Raw genomic sequence first — 17,065 nt, 5'->3', positions numbered from 1 at the left:
GAACTGGGGATCTCGCTGCAAGGCCTCCCGCAGGAAATCTCTTTGGAAAGCGTGGCTGGGGGTAACCCCTGCGCCACACACAGCCACCCCGATTCCCCCCTCCCTCCCACCCACTTCATAAAAACTCATGAGTTTGACCCAAACAAGCTTTGGTTGCTAGCAGTAAACATGGGTTACATTCTTCCATCTCCTCGTAGACTAATCTTGTGACTCGAGGCTTTCGTGCCGGGGGAGACACCCTCTCACGAGGGACGGCTTTTTCTGGTACATTCAAACGCTCCCGTGTTACAGCAGGACCCTGAGTGTGCGGCCTCATCCGCCCGCCGTTCGCCGGCCCGTAATGCATAGTGCCCGGAGCCTGCAAGCCGAGCGTGGGCAGGGTGGGGGATGATGCCAGCAATTTAGTTAATTATTGTCAAGATAACAGGAAGAACCACAATGGCTAATGCCAACGAGAAGACGCGAATCAATCCCATCTTCTCCAACGTGGCTTCCCTTCACAGACAAAAATCCCTGTTTTCTTGGATCCCGGTGCCACGCTGGCTCCGGGGGAAACCTGAGTGATTCTCTAAGCCATTTGCTTCAGCCTAGGACAGGGATGGTTACAGAGCTCGTATCCCCACACAGAGTTGCAAGGCAGAGTACACAGAGAAGATCCTGTCTCCCTGGTCCATAACCTATTAGATGCTCTGGCTATTTTATTTTTTTTTCCTTTTTTTTTTCCCCTCTTACTTTTGTAAACAATAATCAAGGAGAATACTGAGAGAAAACGGAAAGATTTACAGAGGTATTTACACACACTAGACATCTAGCAGAAAAAAAATATCACCAAACCATTAAACTGGGGGCGAGGTGGGGAAAGGTCCTACATGATTCTTCAAGACAGATACAAGAATGAGGAGGGGGCAGCAGTTTCCCCGGCACAACTGAGGTGCCAAGGCCCAGGCTTAGACGCGCAGCCCAGTGCGCTCTATTGCATTTACCCCGTTTGGACAAAAGCCCGTTTTCCTGAAGTAGTTTTGTATAGATCCCGTTGCTAGTCAAGAACTACAAGTCCTTCCCCCCACCCTCCCAAGAAGAGATCACCACCTCACCATAAACACTACTGGAGCAGGACAGGCAGGCAGCCCGGGAGCCGCTCTCCATCCCCCCGGTGATGCCCGTTGGCGAGGATGGAGTAGGTGCTCCCTGTCCGTTCCAGCCCTGCTCTACATCTAAACCTATCGCTACCTAAAAACACAGCAGAAACCGTGCCCACGTCCTGACACGCCAGCACGGCCAGGCGCCCTCCCTGGAGAGGCTCCAGCCAGGCTGCAAAGTGGAGTGTTAATGCCCCAAAAACAGAGATCCAGAGTCTCCCTCAAAATCAGGAACCCAGAGTGCCCCTCAAAACCAGGAATCCAGAGTTTCCCCCAGCCATCGTGAGCCAGCATTTGGGGGAAGCCAGGAAGGGAGAAGAAAGATGGAGCAGTTGCACCTCCCTTGGACTTGGGTCCACCTTGGCACCAGGTCCCTCGTCGCGGGAGGTCACAAGCAGCCAGCCAGCCCTTTGCTCGAGGGTGAATTAGGGCAGGGGACTGAGGAAACCCTCAGTCTCCCAACAACATCCCCGGCTGTGGTCAGCTCTTGCCAAATCCCCCTGAATGGGCTGGGACCCCCACCCTGGCTTTCTGACCCCCCAGCCACACGGCACCAGCCTGCTGGGAGCCTGTGCAACGTCCCAGCCCATGGGCACGGGGCAGACTGGAGTGTTCCCATCGGGACGGCGGGGAGGGGGCGTGTGAGTGTGAACAGGAGAGAGAAATGGAGGGCAGTCCTCAAAAGCCACCAGGCTGGGAGAAAATCTGGAGTTGGGGAGCCGACACGGGCTCTAGCAGCTGGTCCCTGCCCCGTGGCACTGCCTGGCTTCTCCATCCCCGCAGAGGGACCACACAGATCTACAGACCCCAATTCCTCCTCAGTCCAGTGGGGAAGGGAAAGAGACTCTATTAAAATACAGCTAAAAAGAAAACAAACCCCAAACATACTGAAAAAACACAACCAAAAAGCTCGACAACACGTCAGTCCACCTAGCGAACATCCAGTGAGGTAGATCTACACTTCCAACACAAACTTCGACACGTCTTTGTGCTGTTAGAAAAAAACCCTCCTCTCCATCCAGCACTGGGCTACAGAGGCATTTTATCCCTGAGATTGCTCGAATACCTGAGAATAAGTTGCAGGAATTACGTCCTTTCTCTCTCTTTCTTTTTTTTTTCTTTTTCCTTAAAGATTAAAATATACAAAAATACAAACCCAGAATATTTATATTAAAAAAAAAAAAAAACAGAAAAAAAAAAAAACAAAACCCCAAAACGAAGACGACAAACAAACCCAAAGATACGTCATTCACGCACGTCCTAGTGCAGGTTTCACTTGGCGTTGGCTTCGGCATGGCCGGGGAGGCTGCCCCGGGAGAAGGGCTGTCGCCGGGGCCAATAAATAAAGGCAAGACTTGGGGGGGCCAGTGGGGAGGGAGGACAGCAGCCCCTGACGACCCTTTTCCTCTGCCCCTGGGGAGGCTCAGCCCAGGAGCCATCGGTTTCTGGAGCGTGGGATGGGCAGAAGGAGCAGAGGTGAGTTTTTTTTGTCCTGTGGGGGTTTGATCCAGAGCCCGTGGGAAGACCCCGGCAGTGCGGTGTCTGGATCAAGCCCCGGCTGGATCTGCGTGAGCCCCGGCTGGGTTGTGTGCACGGCCCCTGAGGGAAACGCTGCCAGCAACGTCCCCGGGAGCCGGCTCTGCCCCGTGCCCAGTGCCCAAGGCTTAACGAAGGATATTTCCACTCCGTGAAGCCCTCCCGCTCCCTGGCTCCACGTTTCGGAGGCAGGGAGAAGCCTTAGAGGGGAAGAGCTGGCTGCATAACACACCTTGTGCTCTCTTGGGCTGGCGCTTGGGAGGGCTTAGGGGAAGAAAAAAACCACATTTTTCTTTTGACCTGATCTCCCCCAAGCCCACGAGCAGGCAGCAAGCGTTAGCCCAGCCACGAGAGATGGCCCATTTCCTTCCAGACTGAGCCCAAATCTGGGCTCTGCTGGTTTCAGCAATGGGGCGACCACAGAAAAACTGCGAATCCTCGCACCGACCCACGAGTGAGAAGCCATGAGGAGCCAAGGGACCCGTGGGGCCAGCCCCTGGGCATCTCCCTGGTGCTCTGCAGCCAGCCTTCCCCCCTCGCCCTTCCTTCTTGGGGCAGGGAGGGATGGGGCAGGTGTGGGAGCGGGTCCCCAGCCCCTCACCCAGGCTGTGCCGGAGCCTGTTTGAAGCCCAGGAGAACAAGGAGCCATGAGCTCCTCCCTGAGATGTTGCTTCTCTGCTCCTCCTCCCAGAGATGCTACTGCCTGGCTTCGTTTGGGAAAAGAATAAAGATGAATCAAATATGGTTTTTTTTTTTAGCTGGAAGAGGTGTGTTGGGTGCTGCCTCCCATGATTTTTGAAACAAGCCGTCCCGATTAAAGCAGGGTTTTCCCTGAGCTGGGAACAGGGGGAAAGGGTCTGTGTGGGGACACCAGGTCCCCGCCATCAGCACTGCCATCCTCCCTCCCCAGTCCGTCACCCTGCCCTCCCTCCCGCGAGCCCCCGCGGCTGCCCGTTGCCTTGCCAAAGCCTTTTCATCCCGGTGGAAGCCCCCGACTCCCCACCGCCCACCATCATTCCCGGGTTTCGGGGAGGAGGGCCGAGCCGTGCATGTCCTCCTCCTCTCGGAAGTAGGCAGGTTTGCCCTGGGAGCTGGGGGACTGCTGCGCTTTCGCGGGGCAGTTGGCGACCATGTGGCTGATGCTCTGGCAGAAGTGGCATTTCTTGGGCTGCGGCGGGAGCTTGCACTCTTTGGCGTGGTGGTCCAGCCCGCCACAGTTGTAGCATCTGCGGGGAGGGGGGTGAAGGAGAGAGATTCGAGGAGGAAAAATAAAAGGAGGTGGGACGCTGCCGTGGCCGTGCCTGGGACCCATCTGGTTTCACAGCCAGAGCTGGGCTTAAAATGGTCCAGGCGCTGCGGGGATGTGGGGTCGGCTCTTTGGGGGTGGCTGGTGGCCCTGGGTTTGGTCCCTGAAGAACTCCAGTACGGCCAGTTTGGACCTGGCTCAGTGGTGCTGCTGGTACCCAGGAGATGGCAGCAAACCCCCGCCCTGAAACCAAGCACTTGGGGACAAAAAAAATTGGGGATGTCGGGGGCTTCCAGCCTTCTGGCTCCATCCTGGTTCTGGCTCCTGTGCCTACAGCCCCTCCACCCAGGGCTACACGCGATGGACCAAAAGCCTGTGACAGAGCAGGAGCAGGCAACGGGGCGACTGACAGCCCCAGCCAGGAGAACCAGCAGGGACCGTGGCCATCGGTGTGGGGACAACCCCGAACGTGGCTTCTCTCATGGTTGTACCCTTGCAGCACTCACGCCCCAGGTGCCACCTCCGCACCAGAGCGGTGTCTTAAATCCTGCATCCATCTAGGATGGCAACAACCCTTTTCTCTTTCCTTTTTTCTTTTCCTTCCCAATTCCTTTCTGACTAATTTTAAAACCCGCTGGTGAGAACAGCTCTGTGGGATGAGCAGCATCTGCCGGGAAAGCTGGGATGAGGCATCCCCGGGGCAGCCGGGATGGAGAGGATGGGAGAGGAGAGGGGGGACGAAGGGCTGGCCAGAAACTTGCCCCGGGGCTCCCAGCCTCACCGTGGGAGATGCTGCCAGGACGTCCGGCCATTTCCTTCCCACAAGGAAGGGTTTCTCTTCAAGAAAATTACCCCAGCCCGGCACGGCTGCCCCGGCCGAGGGCAGTGGCCGCATGGGGTGTCCCCGACCTCTGCCCTTTCGCTGCCGCTTTGCTGCCCTTTCCCCACCAAGCTGCATCTGCCGCTCATTAACCGCCCAAGGAAGCCGCTTTCCCAGAGGAAGGGTCGCTGCCCGCCCCACCGCATCCCAGCCCGTCCCCATGCTCCAGGCTGGGTGCTGGGCAGCTCCTGGTGCCCGCAGGGCTCGGACCCTACCCCGGATCAGGCCCTGGCCACCCCTTACCGGTCTCCTTTCGATCGGCGTTTCTGGATGCTCTTGCCCTTGGGTCTCCTCTCGCTGCCGATGCAGAAGACGCCCCCTGGGCCGGTCACCCGGATGGACTCCAAACCTTTGGATGACTTCTTGAAGGTGAACTCGACAGCTTCACCCTCCTTCAGGCTGCGGAAACCCTCCATGTGGAGCTTGCTCTGGGGGGGCACAGGGAAAGGATGGGGGTCAGCATCAAGCCAGGGTGTCTGCTGGGCACACGACAAGCCCCAGCCCAGCAAACACCTCCTGTGGCACGAGAGCTGCCAATGTCCCCCCATCCTGCCCCTTGTGAGGGGACTGACATCAGGCACTGACATCAGGGACCAAGCTCGACCAGGGACCTTCATCTCCCTAAAATCTCTGGAGCCCCGTTTGATAACGCGGAGCCTTCAGTGAGCTGAGGCACCCGGCCACGTGGGGCTCACCGATTTTGGCAAGCAAGGGCTGGCAGAGCCAGCTCTGACCCTAATTTCAGCGGTGTTTGCTACAACTCTGGCTCTTAGTGCTGCAAAACAGCCCCCTTCTCCCACCCAGCCCCGCGCTGGGGAGTGAGAGCTGCCCCTGCACCTCCCCACACCCTGGGCTGGGGATGCTTGTGGGGAGATCCGAAATATCGCTTTAAAAAGACAAAAGGATCTTGAGGCTTCTCACAGGCACGTGCAGCCCCACTCGTGGCAGGACCCGCAGCAAGGCTGAGAGGCTGGAAGCTGCACTGCAGCCCCCTCGCTGCAGCTCACCTCAGTTCAAGCCCTTTAATTGCCTCCAATAATTAATTAAGCAGCTGTTTGGCCCTGGATCATCACTGCTGGGTGCATCTCCTGTCGCTCCCAGGATCACTACATCAGTTATCACCATGCAATCAGACGGGGGAGCTCAGAAAGACCCAGGCTGGGGAGGGGAGTTGTGAGATGATGGAAAAATCCGCTCCACTTCGCGAGCTCCATCCATTTTAGCAGAATAAATTCGTAAGGAGCAGAGATGGGCGATGGAGCCGACGTCTTTGCCCCCCTGTGCCAGCCATCGCTGCCATGAGCATCACTACCCGCTCTGCCAAACCAGGACCGCCGCGCCCCAGGCAGCGATTCCAGCAGCGCTTTCGCTCAGCTTCGTTAGCGGAGCCCAAACGAGCGTGAGCAAAGAGTTAAGGGGGATTTGCTGGCGGAGGGAGGAGCAGCTCCAGCGGGCTGGGGATTCCCGGCGCCAACAGGACCCTGCATTTATGAATGGAGCATCTCCCCCATTCACAGCCGTGGCCGCCCATTCTTCCTGCACACTGCCCGAGGATGGTGGACCCAACTGGATGCCCTCTCCCTTCCCCTCTTCCAAGCCCAAATCTCACCAGGACCCATGTGGAAACACCCCCCATAAAAGCAGAGAGGGAGGAAATGGAGTTGTTGGGTTTTAGGAGGAGGTTTTTTTCAGCGGGGTCTTGCAGGAGCTGTGTGTGTCCGTGGGCACACGAGGGAAGTGAGAACGCAGCAGAGCTTAAGAAACAACCTTCAATGCCCCCTTTTCTGCTGCTTTTCTCCCCCTTCTGTGTCCTGGAGCCCAGCTCTGGGTGGGACAGAGCCCATGGGCTGACCGAAGTCACCGACACTCACTCTGTCGCTTGCCCGCTGGGATGAGGTGCAGGGATTGCCAGACACCTTTGCTCTCTGACCTGCTGCTGCTCCCAAAAGCGAGAGCCAAACCATGAGCTACAAGGTCCCCCATGACAAGGACATGACAGGATCTCACAGCAACCTCTGCCCATCCAGGGCTGACCTGGGCAGTCCCATCACCACCTACCACTGGCAAACGCTCTGCCAAGCTCAGCGCGATGGCCAGACACGCTCCCCAGCCCCAGCTCAGCCTTCCCCCAGTGCTGAGCATCGCCCAAGCAGGAGCTCTGTGTCTGAAGCAGATGCCAGCACAACACAGGAGGTGCCTGGCTCAGCCTCAGCACCGACCCTCCCCTGTCCCCAATGTGCCACCCCACCGGCCCCCTCAAACTCCCCGTGAGAGGCGGTTTGGGTGACGGATGGCAAATTTGCCCCACTCCAGCAGCAGCGTTTTGGGGGCAAGGAGGAGCCAAGCATCCCCCCATGGTGAGCATCACTCCACAGCACAGGAGGCAGCTCGGGGGGCTGGGGGACGAGAGCCAGAAATCCTTATCGGGGGTGTTTACAGCCCCGGCCAGCCCAGCTGTGTTTACACTGCGGAGATGAAAACTCCCAGGCGCTCGGCCCCGAGCTTCGGGACAAAGCCAAGCCCCAGCGGGGGGAACCCCAGTGCACGGACTGAGCCCCCCAGTTCAGCCCACACCTTGGACACCATCACCCATGGGCAGCCAAACTGCTGTACCCCAGTGCCGGGGCTCCAGCTCCTTCATTACCCCCATTTGGAGGAAGAGGAGGGCTGGGGCAGAAGCTGCTGTGACATGACACGGAGAGGGGGGGAAGCGATTTGTTTTCCAGGAGCGGGTGAGGATGACAACCAGCCCCCCTGGCCCCCTCCGCCAAAAGGCCAAAGGAAACGCCCTCTCCCCGGGGAAGGAGTGGGGGGCAGCGGCCAGGGCACCCCAGCTCTACCCCCACCCCGCCGCAGCCTTTTGATGTGAGCTGCAGAGTGGCTGGTGGTCCCTGTGCATCCCCCCCCCCGCCCCCTTCCCAAAACACACACATTGCTGGCATTCCTCTGTTATCAGATAGGTAATCAAACTGCAGCCCATTGAATTAGCTGCATACCTCCTGCATCTGAAAGGAAGGGGCCCAGAGCCCCTGTCCCACACCACACACAAAGCCGGAGCCTTCCCAGGCCTCCACACCCCCCCTCCCCAAAAAAATAAAGAGAGGAAGGGGGGGATTGGAGTGAGCTGGGGATGCTGGGGATGAGGGGGAGCACAGGGGAGGGCCAGGGCCGGGAGCCACCGGCCAGTGAGAACAAAGGGCCGGCGGCAGCCGAGCTCCCGCTGCCCAAATTCCAGGAGTTCCAGGCCACGGCGGGGGGAGGAAGGGTGGCCGGCATGGCCGCGGCCCCTCTGACCCCCTGCAGCCCCTCCGACCCCCTGCAGCCCCTCCGACCCCCTGCAGCCCCTCCGCGCATCAGCCCTGCACCCAGCTCGCCCGCTGCGGGACAGCCGGGTCTCGCCTGGTGGGTGTTGGGGTTTGGGGTCTGGGTCCCACGGCGGAGCTGAGGGGTTGGGGGGTGTAGGGTGACCCTGGGCTCCCTTAGGGCTTGGGATCACAAAGCGTTGCCATCCTCGTAATAAAACTGTTTTAAAGCATATCCTAGAGCAAGGATTTCACTTGTTACCGTTAGGGTCCAGAGTTAACCAGGGGGACAAGGAACAGCAGCAGAGCTGGCATCAGCGCTCCTGAGCTCTCTGCAGCCCCCCAGGCACCCCCTCGCCAGGCAGCACCACGGGCACCTCTCTGCTCTTCCCCCCACCCCGCACCCCGGCAGCTCCACGGTTATTTACGGCAGACAAAGGCACAGCACACGAGCGGCCGAGCGCTGCCCACCCACCGGCCCCTCGGCGCCGGGTGTCCCCCACCCTCACCCCTTCCCCACCTGCACCCCAAATCCAGCCACTGCTCCCCAAACCACCAGGCTCTGGCTCACCCCCACCCCGCCAGGCTCCGGAGGGGCTCTGCCAGCCCCGGGGTCACCATTGTCCCCTCGGCCTCCCCAGCGCAACACAAGGGGACGTTTATTCCCGGCCAGCCCCGGCCACTCAATCAAACCATCTTTGTGTGCGGAGGGGCCCGGGGCGGCGCGGCCGCTGCACCTCGCCAGGCCGTGCCCAGAGCGTTTCGGGCAGCTCGACCCCACTGCAGCCAGTGCCCGTGCCTCAGTTTCCCCCACTCCGCAGAGAGAAAGCAGCCCGTGGGGGCCGGGGAAGATGGACCCCCTGGCAGGTCCTGGCAGCGGGCACAGGGATTGCTGAGCCCCCCAGAGAGTCACTGCGCCCCATCACTGCACCCCACCTTCACCCACAGGCTGGGGGTACCCCAACTGTGGTCCCCTCTGCCCAGCCTGCACCCACAATGGTGCCCAGGGCACCCCGCCCACTGTGCTGCCCCATTAACCCCTGCACCCCTGTCCCCCAGAGCCACAGCATTCCTGTCCCCCCGAACCTCTCACTTTGTGCCCGCCAGCCCCACGCTGCTGCGGTCGGTGCAGGAGCCGCCCTGGCCGGGGTGCAGGGCAGCCCGCAGAGCCCTGGGCACCTTTGCCCCACCACGACCCCCGAGGACCCACCCTGGGGGACAAACACCCCCCCAGGGGAGCAGCCCCGGCCCTCAGCCACCCCTGGCCCCGCAGGGCTCAGGCTGGGCACAGCCGGTGCAGAGCAGCCCCAGTTTTTTGGGGCACAGATCCGGTTGTCATGGGGCGATGCCGCTGCCATCCCACTGGGACTGGGCAGCCTCAGCCCCGCTCCGAGCCCTGCTCCCACACAGCGGGTGTCCTCTTGCAAACAGCCCCCAAAGCAGATTTCGGCAGGGTCGGGCTTTGCCAGCACAGAGCCCCGACCCAAGCCCCTGCACCGCAGCGGGGCCAGCTCAGCTCCCCACCGCCGGCCACGAGGCCAGCGGGGAGACACCCCTTTGCCTTCACAGCCCGCGCCTGGCTCCATCCCCCAGCAAAGCCCTTCCCTCTCCCCAAACCACGCCGTACATCTTTTCCCAGTGCTGTGCTGCTGCTATTTTGGGGCTCAGAACAGGAATCGCCCCGTGGTCCCTTCCTGTGGCTCAGCCCCCGTGCAAGTGGCTGCCCAGGAAAGAGGGTCCTGCCAGCGCCAGGGACTTGGTGCAGAGAAAAAGAGGGTGATGCCCACGGGACCCCATGGGGAATAGCACAGGGGGTGTAACCAAACACTACCAGGGCTTTCCAGTCTCTCCCTTCTGTCACCTGGAGCAATATCCCCAAGTAAAACCAAAATAAAGCCACTTTTCCTGCCAAAGTAGCTACACTTGCTCTCAATTTACCACTGTAAACCAGCAAAATCAAACACTAGATACTAATTCTGGGGAAAAAAGCATCCACCAAGGAGTTTAATCCATCCCTAAATCCACACCTTCAGCTCCTTCGCTTGTATTTTTCCCCACCCCGAGAGTGCCAAACCCTCCCGTACATCCCAGGGGGCAGCTAATTAGGATTATATTAATTTCAATACTCCCATATCAAAGCAGGGGCATGGCCGGGAGCAGCAGCGCACTTTCCGTCAGGGATTTCAGCTTCATCCCACTAATTCTTAGGACCAAGTGAACAGGAGAAAAGGAAACACCGGAGCTGGGGGCGGCAGGGCAAGGGGCTCGCTAAGCCAGCGGCTCCATCCCAGCCCTCCCCGGCTCCATCCCAGCAATCCCATTCATTTGGGCCATTTTATCTGGGAGACCATTTAAGGGTGTTTTCTCTCCTTGTTCCTCGCCCTGGGGCTGAGGGGTGGAGAGCGGGGGGAGCTGGGGGAAGGGATGTGCCTGCAGCCATCAGTTAATCTTTAGACAGAGACAGGAGGCTTTTTTTTGTGTGCGTCTTGAGGGAGTTTCAGGGGTGGGATAAAGCTGCCCTCTTTCCCGTTTGCCATCAGGACATGGCGCACAAGAGGGGCAATACAATTTTATTCCAGTAGTTATTAAAAAAAAAAAAACAAACCACAACAACTAAGAAATTTCTCCTACCCCTCTCCCCCCAAAAGCAGCGATGCTGACCTGTGTTTCTACCCCAAGGGCTCCCTTCCCCAGGGACACGCGTAACCCTGGTGCTCCCGGGTCCTGCAGCCACCCACGCCGGCACCCAGGGGTGCCCACCCAGTGCTGCAGGGTGACCCGATCCCGGAGAGCAAACACAGGAGTGATGCCCATGAGAAAGCAGAAAAAGTGAGATATTAAATGCACCACTGCTCTGAGAGGGTTCCCCCTTCCCCTTGCTGCCACCCCAGCTCTTCGCAGACGAAATCCTCCTGGCCGGATCCTGCCCTGCACCCCAGCCCAGGGGAAAGGCAGCAGGGGACCCCGTGGGAAGGCTGCACCCTGCTCCCCCATGGAGAATCCTCCCTTGTGCCCCCACCTTTGCTCTCCTGCCCCGTCAGGGATGGAGCTGCCTCTAAACATGCTTTTTTTAAGACCTCACATCACGCTCACGTCTTGCCTGGCTCTGTCCTCGGCCACGCGCAGGGGAATGGCATGAGCACAGGTGGGCGACAGCCCAGGTTGGCTCAGCCAAAACCCACAGCCAAAGGGCAGCCGTCATCCCCCTCTGCCCCATCCCCTGCCCGGCCGAGCGGGGGTGGAGCCCTTCGCCAACCCCCACGAGGCTCCTGGGGACGGCAGCACCCAGGGGACCACGGGGTGACTGAAGCCCCCCACACCCTGTGCCCATGCTGCCCTGGGCACTCGGGCAGGGCAGCAGTGCCACATCCCAGCCCCAGCGGGTCTAACCACCGGCACAGCCTTATGTCTCCGCAAGGACACGCGGGACCGTATCACCGAGATGCCACCAAACGTCCTGCAGCCACAGCAGCCAGGGGTCCCAGTGGTGCCCAGCCAGAACCTCTCCTTGCCAAAATCATGAGAAAGAACAAAAAAAACCCCAACTAACGTTGCCTTCATCAAGGATTTAGACCTGTTGGCTTGGAGAAATGCTCGGAGACACAGAGCCGAGCTGTGCGGAGCAGCGGTTCCCAGGGCTGGGCAGCCCCTTCCCCTCTTCCCTCAGCCAAGACCAGTTTTGGGGATGGGCTGCAAACCCCAGCACAGGCAAGCTGTGCTCGCTCCTCCTGTTCTGACCAGTGGCAATGAGTTTGGGGCCACAGCGTGCCCAGATTTCCTCCTCTCCCTTTCCCCTGCAGCCCCACACTCCTGGAACTGATGCCCAGAGTCACAGTGTGAGCCCAGGAGCCACATCCCCAGGGGACCGTGGCAGCTTTGGGGGCTTCACCAGCACCAGCCTGATTTCTGCCCCCACCCCTTCATTGGTGCTGCTCAGCCCTTCGCCTCCCTGCGACGACCTGGTCCGCTCTTCCATGCCTCATCCCCCCTGTCTCCTCACAGCCTCCAAATGAATCCATCTCCAGTGTCCAGGGGAGGCATTTGGGTTCAAATGCCTCATTTTTAGCTCACAAAGCGAGGGGAAGGCAGCCCCGAGGAGCCCTGTTAGTCTCCTGTCCTGCCAAGATTTTAATCTCTTTGTGATCAGATAAAGGGAGAGGGAGATGGAGACTCGCTCCCTGCAGAGAAAGGCCATTCAGACCCGGTTCCTGTAATAAAGTGATTTAATAGATCTAAAGAGGCCAATTCCCTTCTTTCTCCCACAATTACTTCCTGTGGGTCATCATTCACATATGTAAATGAAGAGGGGAAGGAGCGGGGTTATGGGGGGCTCTGGGGTGTTAAACCCCAGCGCCTGGTTTGGGGCAATGCGTGTGGCACGGGCGGTGGGTGACGGGCACAGCACCCTGGGTCCAGCACCCTGAGCCCCGTGTGTTGTCCTCCCGGTGCTGGCATTTGCCCTCCCAGGCCTGACTCCCTCACCGGGGAGCGGAGGTGACACCGGCTCTTGGAAAGCGCCTGGATGCTGGGATGGGGAGAGCGTGGCCAGAAGGACCCATTTCCCCACAAGCCACCCAAAGGGAGCAAGGCTGGGGTGGGAGCATGAGTTAGGTCCCTCTCCGAGGAGGGTCCGGTGCTGGGATGCTCTGTGGTGGGAGAGTCACCGGCATCAGCCCAGGGGAGCAGCAACTTTGTGCCACCAGTGAGCGGGGCAGGAGGCAAAGCCTGAGCTGGAGGAGAAAGACTACATCAGCCCAGTGCCGGCTCGGTTCTGGAGGTACAAAGCCCCACACCGTGACCACCCTGCCCTTTGCTGCGGCAGGGGAACCACACGCTGCCCCTCCGCTACCCAAAATAACCCGCTTTTACCCAGCATTCACCGTATTTCCCGACTGCAGCAACAGAAAACAGGGGACCGGGAGGCTGCACCTCTCCCCGGGCAGTGGGATGCTCCCGGCAGAGACACCCCCGCTAATTCTCTTTTCCTGCAGGAATGTGAGCAAGAGCAATCAGGAAACCAGACTGTCTGGGGGCAATAAACCCCCAGGAGAAGGAAGGGAGGGCGGGAGGTTTCCCCCCACGGGCCCTGGGTCCCACTGTGCTACACTGAGATGCAAAGACCCATTTGCTCTCTCAAGAGCACCAGGATCATGTTTTTTCCCTGGCTGATTTGGAGCCCTCGCCTCCAAACCCAGCCGTGCTTCTGGCCCGGGACAGTAGCTCCTACCAAGGCGCTTTCACCACGCCACAGCTGAAGAAGGGATTTTTTTTCTCCCTTGGTCATCACTCCCTCGCCAAACCGCCGTAGCCCTGGCTGCAGGAGCTGCTGCCTCATGGGCAGGGGGTGAGAGACCTCCAGGAGCCCCGCACAGCCCAGGCGCTCAGTCCTGCACCCCCAGCCCATCAGCAGACTGCAGGACCGGCCCCAGTTTGGGGGGATTTGGGCCCATGGAGAGCAGCAGCCACGGAAACTGGCTGGCCCAGGGTCTCCCTGAAGCCAGCACACACACACCATCACGCTGCCTCCGTCCAAATCTTGTGCAGCTGCTCCCAACCGTACCCACAAACACTCATGTTCACTCCAGAGACACCCGAGCCCCCTTTGCTTGTGCTCGCTTTGCTCCCCAGCCCCGATGGCTGCTGCTTTCCTGGGGCGAGGGGGCACGGGCCATGCTTGTCACACAGACCCCTTTCCACTCAAGCCGGTGCCAAGCCCCACATCTCCCTCCCAGCGCCAGCCCGATGGCCCCGATTCGGGCACCATCTCCAAACCCATTCCCTCAGCCCCTAAATGGGGTCCCCCGGCACAACCTCCCCTACAAACCAGGGGGGTTCAAGCAGCCACAGCCCCAAATCCACGACCTCCCTCATTGCAGGATCACCGACACGTGTGGGGCTTCCCCCTCAGCAAGGTGCGTGTGGCTCAAATCCCGACACGAGACTCTCACTACCGTACAGGATCCACAGGGGCACGTGTGCGACCCCGCACGCCTTTGTGCCAGCCACAGCCGAAACAAGGGGCTCAGGTAGAGATAAGCCCACCCCAGGGATGAGCTGCTGCCTTGGGAAAGCCCGATCCTGCATCCCTGCCTGGCTCAGGGCACCCGAGGGACAACCAGCTCTTCCCCCGGGTCCCTCTATGGAGTGAGCAGCATCCCCACTCCCGCACATCCCGCTCAGCCCCGCGGGCACCTGCTCCCCCGGATCCGGCCCCGAGGGGCTCCCCAGGGAACCATGATGAGAAAATGAAATCGCTCGGGTTTCAGCTTACAGGGCCGGTCCCCGGAGAGGGGCCCCGGGCTGCGGCGGGGCGAGCGGCCGTGCCTGCCCTTCGCCACCCGCTCCGGGGAAACGAGCCCGGGGGATCCCGGACCTCCCCGGGGTGCCGGGTTGGGATGGAGGGGAAGGAGCCATGACCTCGCGTGGAGGCAGAGTGGGGGTCCTCATCCCTCCTCGCATCCTCCCGGGGGGCTGCAACCCCCTTCTCTCCCCAGGACCCCACGCGGGATCCGGCCCCGTACCTGGTGCACGAAGACATCGACGGGGGAGTCCAGGGTCGCGCCGCCCTTGGCGGTCATGGAGAGGAAGCCGAAGCCCATGCGGACATTGAACCACTTACAGATGCCGGAGCCGTGCAGCGGCTGGGACTCGTTCTCCGCCTTGGGCGAGTCTCCGGCCGGCTCCTCGCCCGGCTTCGCACCTGGGGAAGAGACCCACCGAGCCGCTGAGCCGAGGGGCTGGGGGACACGCGGGTCCCCCCCTCCGCTCCCCCAGCCCAGCCACCCCACTGCCAGGCCCCGCAGCAGGAGCTCCAAACCCTGCTGGGCTTCCTCAGGCTGGAAAAAAGCAAAAAAAAAAAACCAAAACCAACCAAAACCCCCCAAACTCGCCCAAATGCAGCGGCCAGCTCTGCCTCCACGTGTGCGTGGGGATCGTCCCAGGAGTGGGGGGAAATGAAGGCAGATCCTGCCCGGGAGGAGCGTGGGGGTCCTAAATCCGTTCTCCCCTCAAAACCGTTAAAAACAAAAAAGAAAACCCAAAAAACCCGCAAACAACAACAACAAAAAAAAGCCAACAATTTTTTAAAAAAATAAAAGACACAAAAAAGGGAAAAATTTCCCCAAAATACCAACCCGAAATCCCTCTGCCCCCAGCAAGCCACGCTGGAGAAAGTCTCTCCCCTGCCGTCAGCATCCCCCCCCTGCACGGGGACCCCCCCGCTCCCAAACAACCCCAGCAGCCGCCACCGGCCCCAAACTTTTGGGCTCATCCTGGAGCTGGGGGGGGTTGAAAAAAAAAAAATCCCCCCCTCTTCCTCCTCCGAGCCCCCCTGAGCTGCAACGGGGGAGATGGAGCCCACGGCGGGCCCGGCCTCGCTGCTGGGGCACAGCGGGGCTGGGGGGGGCCGGGCTCGAGGGTGGGGGGTCCCTGCGCCCCCCAGCCGGGCTCTGCCGTCGTTATTAATAATCGCGGAGCCGAGGCGGGCTGCGACAATAATATAACTTAACCTGCAAACTGCTGGTTGGAAACAGACCCCATCCCGACCCTCGCTTGCAAATTCCGAGTTGTGGCTGTTACCGCCTCCTCCTCCCTCCTCCTCCTCCTCCTCGGCCAGCTTTGAGGGTATCAGCCCAACCGAAAAAAAAAAAAAAAAAAAAAAGAAAAAAAAAAAGGAAAAAGGGAAAAAAAAAAAGTAAAAACCCTAAACAAAAAAAAAACCCGGCTTAGACCCCGCCGGGAGGGAGCCGGGAGAGGTTTGACTCCATCTTCACTCCAACAATAGGGGTGGGAGGGAGCGGGAGGGGTTTTTCAAAGGCTCCCAAATTCTCACAGACAATAGCAGCCCCCGCCCCCCCTCTCCACCCCCCCAGGACCCACCCGCGGGGCCGGGGGGCGCCGGGTCCCGCTCCGCCATCCTGCCCCCACGTGATCCTAATTACCCCCCCCCCGGTAACAGCGACACATTCCGGGAGGGATTTAGGGGGGGTGTGGATGGGTTGACCCCCCCACACACTTAGGGGCGAGGCCACCTGTCAAGGGAAGACGTGACCCCCGGGGGGGAGGTGAGGAGGAGGAGGTGGGACCCCGGGGGGGTGTGAGGAGGAGGTGGGACCCCCGGGGGGGGGGGTGAGGAGGAGGAGGTGGGACCCCCGGGGACTGGGGGGAGTTTCCACGGTGTTTCTCCGCGCCCCCCCCTCCCCTCCAGCTGCCCCCACCAGCGGAGCCACCTGCGAGCCCGTTCCCCGGGACACAGCGGGGCGGGCGAACCTGGACCGGGCCGGGCTGAGGCACCGGCGGGTGGGGAGGGCCGGTTTGCCGGCTTCCCGCGCCCCCAGCCCCATCCCGTGTCCCGCGAATGGGCCGTGGCCCCCCCGGGGCCGTGCCCCCCTCCCCGTGCTTCCCCCCGGCCCGGTGGCACCGGCTGCCCTCCCGCCAGCGGGGGAGCGGTGCCGGGGAGGGGTAACGAGCCCCCCACCCCCGTCACCCCCCCCCCCGCCACGGGCCGGGCAGGGACAAAGGGCGAGTGACCAGCGGCTCCATGGCCGCGGGCGGACAATGCCCCGGCCGGTGGGGGCACAGCGCCGCCCGCCGCCCCTCCCGGGCGGTGTGGGGTGTGCGCGGGGTGTGTGGTGGTGGTGGGGGGGGGGGGTCACCACCACCGCCCCCAAATTGGGGGCAGCCGGTGGTGACCCTCATCCCCCACCGACGGGAGAGCTGGGGGGCGGGGGGCGTTTGAGCTGCCCGCGGCCGCCCCACGCGGGACTCGCCCCGCGTGGTACCGTTGTGCGGGGCGGGGAGGACACACACACCCCGTAGGGCGGCTGGGCACGCTGGGGACCGCAGTGTCACCCGGGGGGGACCCCCGTGCCCGGCCCGGCGCTGCCGGTACGATCGCGCGTGGGGCAGCGCCGCGAGAGGGCCCGGGGCCGCCGGCGCTGGCCGTGGTGCTGAACAGCGCCGG

At 61.1% G+C, this 17,065-nt stretch overlaps 1 protein-coding gene across 1 annotated transcript; it reads right to left on the bottom strand.

Annotated features, from left to right (window-relative positions):
* Positions 1-3,687: 3,687 nt before the first annotated feature.
* Positions 3,688-15,642, bottom strand: LIN28A (lin-28 homolog A). Its single transcript, XM_068418005.1, has 4 exons — positions 15,612-15,642; positions 14,625-14,803; positions 5,045-5,229; positions 3,688-3,901 (listed from the first exon to the last, which is right to left on the bottom strand). Exons 1-4 carry the CDS (start codon positions 15,640-15,642, stop codon positions 3,688-3,690), a joined length of 609 nt encoding a protein of 202 aa, XP_068274106.1.
* Between the last annotated feature and the right edge of the window lie 1,423 nt (positions 15,643-17,065).

This window comes from Nyctibius grandis, chromosome 24 (assembly GCF_013368605.1).
Source record: "Nyctibius grandis isolate bNycGra1 chromosome 24, bNycGra1.pri, whole genome shotgun sequence".
In the NCBI taxonomy this organism is placed as follows: domain Eukaryota; kingdom Metazoa; phylum Chordata; class Aves; order Nyctibiiformes; family Nyctibiidae; genus Nyctibius; species Nyctibius grandis.
Note: the sequence above shows the minus strand (reverse complement) of the source record. Positions and strands in the feature narration are given on the sequence as shown.

Excerpts from the sequence above, each read along its gene's own strand:
- LIN28A (XM_068418005.1), bottom strand. The coding sequence starts at position 15,642 with ATGGGGTCTGTTTCCAACCAGCAGTTTGCAG. Across the intron at positions 5,230-14,624 it reads TCGATGTCTTCGTGCACCAG|AGCAAGCTCCACATGGAGGG; the intron begins GTACGGGGCCGG and ends GTGCCCCCCCAG. Across the intron at positions 3,902-5,044 it reads CGCCGATCGAAAGGAGACCG|ATGCTACAACTGTGGCGGGC; the intron begins GTAAGGGGTGGC and ends CCCTCCCCGCAG.